The sequence below is a fragment of the Mugil cephalus genome, chromosome 4, assembly GCF_022458985.1.
Source record: "Mugil cephalus isolate CIBA_MC_2020 chromosome 4, CIBA_Mcephalus_1.1, whole genome shotgun sequence".
Lineage (NCBI taxonomy): Eukaryota > Metazoa > Chordata > Actinopteri > Mugiliformes > Mugilidae > Mugil > Mugil cephalus.
The window spans coordinates 16625510-16638514 of NC_061773.1; the positions used below are offsets into that span (position 1 = coordinate 16625510).

At 43.1% G+C, this 13005-nt stretch overlaps 1 protein-coding gene across 1 annotated transcript in view; it reads left to right on the forward strand.

The window, feature by feature from the left end:
• Window positions 1-238: 238 nt before the first annotated feature.
• LOC125006656 (sodium- and chloride-dependent taurine transporter-like) overlaps window positions 239-13005 on the forward strand; it is a 28284-nt gene continuing 15517 nt past the window's right edge. The window contains exons 1-3 of the mRNA XM_047582907.1: window positions 239-439; window positions 9512-9741; window positions 9853-9987. Of these exons, the coding sequence (XP_047438863.1) occupies window positions 9513-9741; window positions 9853-9987 (364 nt within the window). The 5' untranslated portion in view covers window positions 239-439; window position 9512. The remainder of the gene's footprint in view (window positions 440-9511; window positions 9742-9852; window positions 9988-13005) is intronic.

Here is a 13005-nt window from a genome sequence, read left to right on the forward strand (position 1 = left end):
ATATGCACCAATCTTCACTGTCCAAAATAATAATAATAATGTTAATAAAATGAAACCTTAATAACGGTCATTAATAATCCACTGTCACACGCTGCCGGAAAAAAACACCACACCTTAAATTTCACTTTCTGACTGTTGTGCTCGCGCTGTAACCGCGCACCTATTAAAAAAAAAACGACGCTAACGGCGGACCGTGAAGGCATCAGACACACAGCTCTCCTGTTGCTCTGTGAGGAGGCAGGCCGGTGATTTTCCATTGCCGATGCCTCTTGTCGTTTTTCAAAGGTCAGAGAGAAGCTTATAAATAGGGTAAAATATAGGCTACCGACGCGTCCAACCCTCACTCGCTCTCACAGACACAGGAGGACACGGACAAGACATCGCGCTCAGAGGACATTAAAAGGACAAAATATCACACAAGATCACATCCACGCAGCAGGTAAAGGAAAAAAACAAAAAAACAACCCACATCATCTTTGCACACCTAGCTGTAAAAACGTGTCCGTGAAGGATGACTGAGCTGCTTTCATTCATTTTCTTCTGATTTGTTTTTTTAAAAAAACAAACAAAAATAAATAGAATGTATTTAGAAGGTTTTATACCCGCTATTTCTTAATGTGTTGTGCCTGAATGGGAACATCTGTGGCTTTTTATTTTGCAACCCTAAACTAGAAATTAAGAAAAGTTTCTGTGTATTTAATATGTAATTGGCACTTTGTTTGTTTGTTGTTTGATGCGTGATAAAGGCCGGAATGCATTTCCTGGTGAAGCTTGCTGTTGGAAGATGCGATGTGTTAGATTTGGGTGGCAAAGGCTGTTCTCCTCTCGCCGAACAGTGGTTCGTGCGCTCAGGAAGAATCGCTGGTGGATTCGTTCCTTCCAATTAAACCCTCGATGTTTTATTTCTACGGTTCATCCATTTCTATTAATCCGCTATGTGCCTTCCTCGTTTGTTAAGTACACATTATTCTCACACGTGTGCATCAGATAAGTCCAACGGATATTTTTTTAATGTTTAATTCATTGTTGCCATGTGCTCGTTTTTTTTTTTTTTTTTTTTTTTTTTCTTGCTCGTCAGTTTTAGGAACTGCGTTCGACTGGATGTCTCCTTTTGCATTATTATCGTACATAATTACTCTATTTTTTTGTGGTATTGTCCTTTTTACATTTAAATCCATTTTTAAAAAAAAAAAAAAAAAAGAAAGAAACGCTTTAGGTTTGTTTTTGTGTGCCTCGTTTTTTCAATTCCGTTTTAATTCCGTTGCTGAACTGTTAACGAAAGGGGAAGTGAGGCGCTCGGAGCGGGTGAGAGGCGGAGATGCTCGCATGTCGCTCGAAAAGCATCCTGCGCTGTTTCTCCTCAGCACGAGTCTCTCTCTCTCTCGCTCTCTCTCTCGTCTGTGTCTCTCTACCTCCCTCTCTCTGCCGCTCTACCTTTGTCTCGCTTCCTCTTTGTTTAATTTCGTCTTTTTGGCCCCTCATTATCACGAACGCAGCACGCGTGCGTGTATTTAGAGTATTTAGAAAAAAGCAAATAAATGGTATTTTATAATGCCGTCTTTTGAAAAATCTTGCAAATAAAGACAGCGTCAGTGTGTTCTTAGCACCGTGTGAGGTGTGGCTGTTAAACGCTTGCCTCCCAGACTTACATAATGTATATGCCATCATTGGCTCCTTATTTGTTAGCTACACATGAAAAGTAAGTCAACCATAAAGAACAACTGAAATAACAAACGCATGCTATCATTTTTTTCTCTTTTATTTCATTTTATGTTTTTTCTTTTTCTCTCTGAATACAGTTTCATTTACTGGTTAGGAGGCTGTAAATCCTTGAGTCTGTTAGTGTCCTTTCAGTTCGTATGTTGCTCCCACATGTCTTGTAAAAGATTATTTTATTATTTATTTATTATTTTTTTGCATGGAGTTGGCCTGGCTCCATTTTGGGTCAGTTTCTTTGTTGGAAAATTACCACGAGTTGTCAGAGTGTAGTGAACCTGAAGCGGCTGTTGTTTCAGAGCAGAGATGCAGAAAAAGCAAAAATTGAAATTACACATTGACAGATCTGCGAAGATGTGTGAAAACTTGGTTAGGAGCCAAAACAAGCACAACATCGTTATCAACCGCCGACACATTAGTTCTGGGGACGTTTGGTGTTGCAGTGCAGATTCTGTAACATTAGCCTGATAAGGTGACCTTTTTGGAGCTGTTTCACTTGGCTCTTTGAGCCTCCATTGTGTCGGAGCTGGATGACACTGACTGGCAGATAAACCGCCGTCCAGCGTTGGTTGCTTGCTTGCTTGTGTGTGTGAGCTGTTGTATGAGTTTAATCTAATCTTGGCTGCTGTGGAGTCCTTGTCGAGCTGATGTGAGTCCTTTGAACCTGTCGCTGCCAGCTCTGGATCACACCAGAGTTGCCACATCCAGAGACGCATGTCACATATGACTAATGATGCCCTGTATCTGTGTGTGCGTGTGTGTGTGTGTTTATTTATTTTTTTGCCAAGTTACTGACTAATATCTAGGCACATGCCTGGACTTGAATGCGTCTTCCCGTCTAACAAAGCTGATGGGAACGGATTAGAACCGTGTGATCAATCAGTGATGGGCTAAGTCCTGTATACACATGTCAGAACACTCCCACGGAGTTTCATTGAAGTGGGGCTACGTATTTATGCATCGTCAGTGTATTACTCGTTGAATTGATGTTGGTGGTCGGCATGCCCCCACTTTTGGTGAAATAAGTAGGTAGAGTTCACCACTTCAGTTGCTGTGGATGTGACCAGCAGCAAAACGTCTTTTTAAATGCTTTCTATATTTAGAGTCCTCTAACCACTTTACATTTTCAGTGAGGAAATGAAGCAGTTATGTCGTTTTCTTGTGCATAGCCGGTCTACCACTGTGTGACTTTCAATGTTTAACGCATTAATTTAGGTCCAAGGTAACATGTTTACACACCACAGTCACACAGTCCTAACCAATCATGGCAGTGGTAGACCAGTGACTATTTTCTGCAAAGGAGTATTGGCAGCCTTAGAGAAAACACAGCCAACCATAGGCTTCTGATCTGCTACCACCATGTACTGTAGATAGTAATACAGTGACTATGGATAAATATCACCCCAACTCAGCCCCCATCCCTTTGCCGTAGGGCGACCAAGGGATACATTGGGAGCTGCATGGTTATAAACGAAACAGCTTTCATTGACTGGCTGTATTTCATAATTGCAGTGTTGTACGAAATAGACATTTACAGCATGTAAGCAAAAATAAATTGGATTTTGTTTTTTTTTGTTTCGGAGTAATGGCTGTTTGTCTTGCTGACAGTCTGTCACAGTAGCGCTGAAAGCCCCTTGGCTAACAACACGCTTGTTGCTGTTAAATGATTTATTAAGGCAGTAACCTGAGGTTAGCGGAGAGTGTGTGTTGGTGAAATCTCAGCCACAGACACGACAGGATTCCCTGAGCAGTTTATCTAAATGAAAACTGAGCAAGGCGGGGCGTGACTGGAAACATCACGGAGGAGCTGCTGCCTTCAAACTTTTATCACAGTGTGTTCTTGACCTCAGCTCTTGCCGAACCTCCGCTGCTCCTTTACATATTAAACAGCGTGAACCACTGACCCACATAGATTCATGTTAATGTCCTCATTGTCATGCGAGCCGCCCCATTAATCTTGTATGATTTTGTATAATTGTGTTGTCGTTTGACCACCTAATAAAACGGATGACCTCTTTAAAATGTTATATTTACCTTGGCAGCTGTAGGTGAGAGCAGTCAAGATGGTGATTAACACCCAGCGGCCGAGTGAGACGTGACGTTGTTAAAAGAATCATCCGTCATTTTTTCAGTTTGGAGCCACATGCACATTTTCATGCATTGTTGGAAGTCAGTCGGTTTGATGCAGCTCGACTGACGAAGTGTAACAGACCATCAGCAGAGGCATCAGCAGGAAGATCCTGACACTCTGTGCCTTTTTAAAGTCGGCTGATGTGCGGTGAGAGTGGAGTCGACGCGGGCTAGTTAATGATGTCACGCAGAAGTAGAAGGTTGTGCTTTGCAACAGTGAAATAAATGTCCTTGACTTAAATACACATTGTAGCGTCTCACTCAAAAAGAGCCATGTGGGATTTTCTGCAAGTTTACAGAAGCTCGAATACCTGCTACTCTCGGCCGTAGACTAAACACCGTAAACACCGTCAGTCTGGCGCTTCTAATATGCGGCTCTCGTTCTGCAAAAAAAAAACAAAAACAAAAGAAAAAATGTGTGCAATCAAGAGAACACAACTGAGCGTAAACAGATTTGCTTATTAAAACTATGCGCTGTGTATGTTTACCTTATATAAATCAGCACCATCCATAACATTTAATAGTACTTGACATAGCACTTGACAGTAGTTAACATTTGGTGAATTTGTTAATTGCGTGTCGTGAGAGGATTTGGGCCGTTACTCTGCTGGCGTTAGCATATTTGCTGCAGTGACCTGCGGGCTCTTGACCCGTCTTCTCCGAGGCGTCCATGTTGTTATTGTCACATGATCGGCGACTAGTCGACTTCCTGCGTACAGCGTCATGGCTCGGCAGTAGAGTCGACTAGTCGGTGCGACCCCTACTACATACATGTGCAGTTTAACCACATATCCGAACATCAGTTTTAGGCCTTTTAACAATACAAGGTTGTTAATTCGAGGTTAGAGTAAGGTTTTTTGCACCTGTTGTCGTCTTCCAATAGATCTATGGGTATATTACCACAGAGTACACAGTTAATGTGACCACACGTAATCTTAATACATGGATGAGAATACATGAGAAAACCATCTCTGGTTAATTGTGGTAAGCACATCTCAATGCATGAACAGTACTTGTGCAAAGGGGGGTGGGGGGGTTATGCAGTTAGTTTGATGGATAACGGTAAGGGGTGTCTGCTATCAGATCGCAATGAGTCAATTTTAAAGGTGGTATGTCAACAAATGAGAAAGCAGTGCTGTTATCTTTGCATGTGACACATTAGACGCTAAACATCTCCCGCTAATCTGTTCGCACAGTGACGTCTGCTGTGTTTTGTCCTTGCTTCAGGTGTTTTGTTAGCATTGTTTTCATATCCTGGCATCAGTTGTTTTCACTACTCTCTCTCTGACCGTAAAATCTGTGTTAAAAAAAAAGGCTTTCTTTGTGAAATATAGCATGAACTTCAATCATAATACTCCAGTACGCAGTATGCACTTGCACCCTGTAGCTGCAAAAAGGGTACTGCAACAAAAAAGTAACAAAAAAAAAACAAGTTGTGTTTTCTGGTGAATTAGACTAGTTTGTTATTGGTGTTTTAAGTATTCATGACTCAGACTTGCTGGCGCTTGTGTATTTTCTGTTTTGATTGTCTAGTTCAGCAGGGTTCGGTAGACATCTGTGATACGAGGTTTCAGTTTTCAGTGTTATTTATATAGCATCAAACTGTCAAAATGGTCTCTAGACACAGAGGGTTCTTCCTGTTGTCTCACAGTTTGTGTCCTTCACATGCCTGCCCTTTGCGATGAACTCTTCGTCACCTTCAGAGAAAAGCAGTGCAGCGTTATCTTCATGCGCGTTGTACTTTCACACTTTGTCACCTTCTCTGGCGCCCCGTTTCCTTTTTGTCCCGGTCTCTCTCTTTTTTTTTTTTTTTAAACAACCTTTTCTTTCTCAGTTAATTTTTAACCACTTTCACTCTTTGTTCCCCTAATACACCCATTTTCCCTATTGTTTCTTCTCTTTTTCCCCAGCCCCTCCTCCCATTTTCCCTTGCTTCGCTTGCCAACTCTTCTGCGACAGAGTTTTTATTTCTCTAAAATGAAAGCTTGAGACAAAAGGGACCAGGAGGCCGATTAGACGGAGGAGAATGAGGAGAGGCAAAGTGAGGTAGACTGAAAGAGACAAGAAGGAGCATCGCATGTGTAAGGGGGAAGAGGGAAGCTAAACGATGGAGGAGAAACCAGAACACGGGAGGAAGGGAAGTGTAATCGATATGGTGAAAAAGAAGCAACCTTGCGGAGAAAGAGGAGGAGAGACAACGAGAAGGAGCTGATTAAAGAATAAGTGACACACGAAGAAAAGGACGCGTAAACAGAAACGGAAGAGGAGTGGAAGAAGTAGAATGAGGCGTTGGACGATAAGAAAAATAGAGATGGAAGAAGGAACTAAATATATCAGAGTTGAAAACATGAGGGACAGATGATGATGAAGAAAAACCAGATGGGACAAGGAGGAACATGTGATGCAGGGAGGAGGGGGGGTTGATGAAAAAGAAGATGGCGAAGGAGGAAGAAAGAGGACATTTTGTAATTAACGGAACTACATTTATTGTGCAAACTGTTTGGAAGAACAGTTGGTTTATAAAGCATCCAGTCGGACCCAAAGGGGCTTGAATCCAACGATTCTGTCTAATGTTCATAAACTCATCACCCAAATAGTGCATCTGCAACAATGAAACACACAACACTGACACGAAACCATGGAGGGAGGAGAGTGAAGTTGGAGAAAGGAGATGAGGAGAAGAAGTGAATGAATGTGGAGCAAATGAAGAGTGAAAGAAATGCTGCGCGGAGGAGGAGGAGGGGGAGATTGGGGGATTTAATAGGCGGTCAGCCCAGTGGAAATGTACATGGTCTTAAAATAGGAGAGTGTGTTATGTAAGTGGTTGAGGGAGTGAAGGAAGTAGTGTGTGTATGGTGCTTCCTGGGTTCTGAAGTCACTGTATGGAAGATGGGAGTCTGGGGTCTGGTGATAGCACAACCTCACGGACGTAGAGCACCAGACAACAGGTCTCTGTTTCACTTCCAGCTTTCGGCGTGAGCATTAAAATCGTCCGACGATTCATTGTGGTTCCCACGACCGGTCCAGCTCTCTGGGGGCAAAAGCAACATGTCCTGCTAAAAATATCACCACTTCTGTTGTCTGAGAATTTATGAAGCCAGCTTCGACTTTCATGGGAATGTGAACATTACTCATCCGACGTCCAGTCTTGAAATCTTCTTGCCTGTGGATCTTTCAGACTTCATGAGTTTTTTTTTTTTTTTGGACTGCTCACGATCGCCACAGAACGTCACATTTAACCGGCTTCAGGTTTGTACATAAAGTAGCTCAGATGCCCCATTTCGCACATCATCACTCACTTCCTAGGGGGCGACAGTGTCTGTCTGCATTCCGAGGGAAGGTGGTGCTGGTGTCCACATGCTCGATAATACTGAAAATGCTGAAAAAAGACGTGTGTAAGGGACTGAGCAAGAGGGGTCCTGGCGGGTTTAGACGTGTGGTTGCATTGGTTTACTTCTATGTTGCCACATAATAATAATTTAATGCTAATGAATTCCAAATAAAGAAGTTCTCATTCACATATTTTACAGTTTCTGTTGAGTATGAAACGGGGACTAAAACACAACTTGGAACAAAATCCTGTCTGTCGCAGCGCACATGACTTTGAAACAACAGCTAAAATTAGGCTACATGGAAAATTACAACTCATATAGGAAGTTCAAAAGCAGCCGAATATCTTTTTTATTTATTTATTTATTTATTTTTTTGTCCCTTTCAGTCAATATACGGACAGTCCTCTGGCGAAGCTCAAGGCAATGTGAGATCCGCTCAGATTAAAAGCCAGTGACGTTCTCGCTCTCTCTTTTTCTTTTTTTTAATGCCACATTTAATGACGTAAGGAGCGGTCGTTAGCAAGGCCAGTGCCAACATAGAGTCATCGCTGGCGATGCATCACAGAGACGACCTTCCAAAGTTCAGCATTATTTCAAACAAGAAACAGGATGTTGAGCCTTTACAACCCGTGAAAGTTGAAATGAATTCTGTCAAACTGCCAGCAACTCTAACTAACTCTACTGTGCGACAGTGCGCGCTATCTCTTTAATATGTAAATCCATTTTATAAAATGGAAGTCGTATCAGCGCTGTTAACAGTTAGTCACTAGAGATAATGGAGTTCATTGTCTTTTCAAGCAGGGAATAATCATGTACAGACACAGAGCAAGTGCTTCCAGTTTCCTCTTAGTCTCATTATTGACTGTGTATAGAAAGTTAGTCATGAAGGCAAACCGTGTACGTGTACTGTACACTAGTACTAGGTGCACAGTACAATGCAGTACTTCAAACATACTATGGCAGACAGGCTGTAGATAGATGCAATCACAAAGTTATGAGGTGACGTGAGCACGGAGGGGGACAAAGGGAGAGAGAGAAAAGGCAGATTGAGTCAGATAAAGACATTTTCCACAGTGACAGACATCTGCTGACTACGAAGTATGTCTGCCTCTCCCGGACTGTCTCTCTCATGGTCATTGTCGGGTGGAAATTTACAGCTAGGGTTGTGTCATTTGCTCTGATCGCCTTGCTGTTGAGAAGTCAGACCAATCGCGGCCGCGTTGAACAGCTTTAATGAGGAAGGAGGGAGGGCAGGAGGAGGAGGAAGAAGAAGATAGGAACCAACTAGAGTTTCGTTTTTCTGTCTGTGTCCGAGTACTGTAAACCATGAGAAGTTGATTTAAAAGTGCGTTTCTGGGTTTGGTTTAGCCGTAGCTTTCACGGGGCAGGTTCCTTAAACGGAAAATGGCTTTAACTCCGTTCCACCCACATTGAGTGTCTTTGTGACTCTGAACGTCTTATTTTGATTACCTTGGATTTTCCCCAAGTAATCGCAGCAGCCATTTCCAGTTGGTATTAGCTCTAATCACATGAAGGCACACTACTAGCGTTGATGCATTGGGGTAAGGCTTAGCATGTTTTTCACTTCCTCATTTCCCGATAAATGAAAGGTATGATAACGGGCTATGATGAGAAAGAATCCAAAGCGCAGTTTGAGTCACTTGCACGATGAAACACAACCCTTCCCTGATGCCATCTGTGAACAGGTATTCAGTATATCTCTGATCTCTTCTGTCTCACTATCCCGGGAGAACATGAAATGTACTTTGTAATGAATTATTTTCAGTTGGGTTTCTGGTTTTGCGGGTTACGTTGTACCCTGAGGACATTGATATAATCAGATGAACCTCCCAGTCATGTTTTTTTCAGCCGACTTAACAGCTTGTTGCTCAAGTATGCGTCGTCTCCCCAAGTCCTAGGGTCATGATGCACATACAGCAAACAGTGCTGTTTCTGGTCCTGATAAAAACGTGGTGATACATTAGGGACAGCAGGTGTTAAAATACTCTAATGGTACAGGTGTGAGACTGTCGATGAATCTTAGTTCTGGCTCAAGACCAGCTTTGATCCAGAGGTACCTAAAGCTGAATAATTGTGATGGATTACTCAAGGTGGAATGTTAAAACCAGGTCTCAGGACCGTTGGGAGTTGGCGAGCTTTCAAGCTTATTAAACACTTTCAGTCTAACCAGGACTCAACTGAACACCGCGGTGGGAATGGCTTCAAAGCAGCTGTGTTGTCACCACTCCTTCTCGCATATCCAGCCTCAGAGTCAGCTCCTGGTTTTTAGATCAATCTTAACCTGATCCACTGTCTGTCTCCTTTCTCTACAGAATGGCTCAAAAAGAGAAACTTCAGTGCCTGAAGGACTTCCATAAGGACACTCTGAAGCCATCTCCTGGTAAGAGCCCCGGCACCCGGCCTGAAGATGAGGCAGAGGGTAAACACCCCCAGCGGGAGAAGTGGGCCAGCAAGTTGGACTTTGTTCTGTCAGTGGCTGGCGGCTTTGTTGGTTTAGGGAATGTCTGGCGTTTCCCGTATCTCTGCTATAAGAATGGTGGAGGTAAGCCTTAGAAATACTTCAACCCATGAACAGGGATTGTTCTGCTTAAAATTCCCATGGATTATGTTTTCATGCCTTTGTTTTAACTCCACTTCCCCTTCCCCCGTCTAGGTGCGTTTCTCATCCCCTACTTCATTTTCCTGTTTGGTGGAGGTCTGCCAGTCTTCTTCCTGGAGGTCTCTCTTGGTCAGTTCACCTCCGAGGGCGGCATCACCTGCTGGGAGAAGCTCTGCCCCATCTTCACTGGTATGTAGCCCTCTCTTTGGGCCATTCATGATAAGTTTATGGCACCATAGACACCATCCAGGCACCATTCAGTTTGTGCTAACCTAATGTCAGTCCTGAAATGACAAAGACAATTTCTGATGTCACTGTTAATTACTTAAAAACTCATTGTACACTACCTGCTGAGGACAACTAGCTGGTGAATCTAAAGCAGCTTTGGCAGATTTGGAGTCCTTAGGGGGTAGTGGCGACCATAAATGGAGCAACTATTGGACTTGCATACGTACACTCTACGCCACCATACATACAGACACAATGTACGCTGTTGCTGTCTGGATGTACAAGTGCAAATGTTTAAAGATGACAATATCTAAAGGGAGCAATTATTTCCCCTGCATGGGAAAAAAACATTATCTTTTCATATAAAAACACACATTTATATACAAAATACTATTTGCATCGTGAACTACACATTTTTGTTCGTTGTCGTCCTCGGCTCCACCCACATCAGTGACTATAGCTCCACCCACCGCCCCGCCCTAGCGATGCCTCACTCATTATACTGATGAGCATAATGCCGGTTGCAGCGGTCTTGTTTTTTTTTTTTTTTCCTTTCGACCAAAGGTTTTGAATTTTTCCAGACCTCTGTTGTTTTTCACAGAGGAATGGCTGTGCAACATAAGGCTGAGTCACACCAGACTCTCCTCCAATCAGACTTTACCCTGCAGCCGTTACCTGGCAACCAGGCCCGCACTGGTACACCAACACACTGAGGCCTCTATTCTGCTTCAACCTTCTCCAGCTCTCACCTTTTCTCCCGTGAAAACCTTTCTAGAAAGCACACACAGGGTTCTTGGACGTCTTCACTGATTTTTTTTTTTTTCTATTAAATTACTTATTTTTCGTTCGACACACCTGCATTCTTTTTCATCCTCTATGATCTGCCCCCTTTGTTGTATTTTCTCCATCATATTTTTTTTTTCTTTTGCAGCACTCAAGCACTCATCAGACGCACATGAATCCCTGTGTAATTCTGTGTGGCGTTAATGAATTTTGCCCAGTACTTTCATAATTAAGAAGGTTTATTGTTTTATGATCTTGATTAAATTATTTACCGGTGCTGCTGTTCTCACTTGCACATATACAAACACCGCCTTCCTTCATTTCAGACACATTATCCTCTTGCCGTCTCTCAGACACATATAAGCACACACACACGCACATATGAGACGGCGTACAGAGTGTCCCGGTTCACACGTTGCTACGGCAACAGCGAAACACATCAGAGAGACGACCGGGGGAGAGAGGGAGAAAGAAAAGAAGCAGAGCAGCGAGATCTGAGGAGCCGACAGATGGATTGATAAAGACAAGGGAAAGGGGGAGCGAAATAAAGGCAGGGTGAGGTTGTGATTAAAAAAAAAAAAAATACAGCGAAAAAGGTGGGGTCGCGGCAAAGAAGAGATGGTTTTGGAAGGAAGGGAGGATGAAGCAGATGGAAAAGAGTGAGACGGAGGAGAGGAGTAAATAGTGGAGGGGTGATAGAGGAGTGACGGCAAAAATAAAATAATTAATGCATGTAAAGGGAGGCGGAGAAACAGAAGTGGTTCGTGGACGAAGCAGAAGGAAAAATGGCGACTCATGTTTACACCACTTTGACAGTGTACTGAGTAAATGCGTAGCTTTGCTGTGCTTGTATAGCATGATGGATCTGAGAAACGGATAGGAAGAGAAATAAATAGGATTAGCCTGTTTCCAGACATCTGAATCGCGGCCCACACCTCCAAATTGTCGAGGACTGCAAATGGTTTTATATTGTGCTCATTGAAAGCAACCACGCTAATCATAGCTGCGTAGGTGGGATCAAAGCTGGGCTCAGACTGTGTGTGCCTATTCACCTACCTGATTCGCCCAACCTGGCAATATAATGGTGAAGTGAGGTGTTTACAGATCTAGTTTAGCTGCTAGTACTCTCACTGGAGCCGCCTAGATCAATGTCAGACATGACGGATATGTAGGATTTGAATTCTGGATGATTAGGTCTGTGCTTTGTCAATGGCCAGTGAGAGAACTGTGCCTACGAGGGCCAGGGGCAGCTGAATGTGTTCTAAAGCAGCGGTAAACATTCTAGTCCTCTATGCTAATGTTAGCTTAACTGTGGACGGACATTAAAACTGCCAGTTAAAATCTCGCCTCCAAGTTTTGGTGAGGAACCGGCAAAGAGTTTTCAACGCATCTCCCCAACCAGTCTATCTTCCACATCTGTTTAGCCTTCTGCTTTTGTTGCTTTTTATTAGTGTCGCAACGCTATGGCAAGCTGTTTCACCACCACGGTCTCCCATTTTGTTTACATCCACTTCCTCATCAGATCACATGAGATGGTGCCCGTTGCATGATCTGTTGCGATACAGTTTCCAAATCTTGTCGTGCGTGTAAGCCGTCTTCCAAATCGACCAAGAAGGAAGACGCCGGTTCAGTAGAAAAAACTTGAAGGAAAGAAAGACAGCAGCGCTGGTGTTCGGATTAAACTGAAAGAGATGAGCACAGGATAGATGCATTAAGTCAGTTATTACTGATTTGTTAGGTTCAAGCAGAGTGCAACAAGAGCCAGAGTGTCAGAAGGAATAATGAGGAGAAAATGCAAAGTCAACTCAGTGTGATTGTTTGCCAACTGTGATTTGATCCTGAGATCTTCAGGGAACACACCTACCTATGAGAGCCGTTTCCAACTATAAACACTGATTTGTTAGCCTTACCATCCATGAATGAGCACATATTGAATGACTGAGTAAATATAGAGAAACCACACTGAACGATAGGTGGGCCACGGTCTGCGTCTCTAGGCAACCACGGAAATCTCGCAGGATCCCAAATTCTCACGTCTTCCTGGACCGAGCCAGAATGAGTTTTCACTGTAGCGTGTGTTCAGCAGGGAAATAAAGAAGGAGACGTAAGCTCAACACTTGTAGAATATACCGGTCTTTAGTGGTATGTTATTATTGATCAGTTTATCAGTTTATAAAACAATCTATTTTAGTGGTT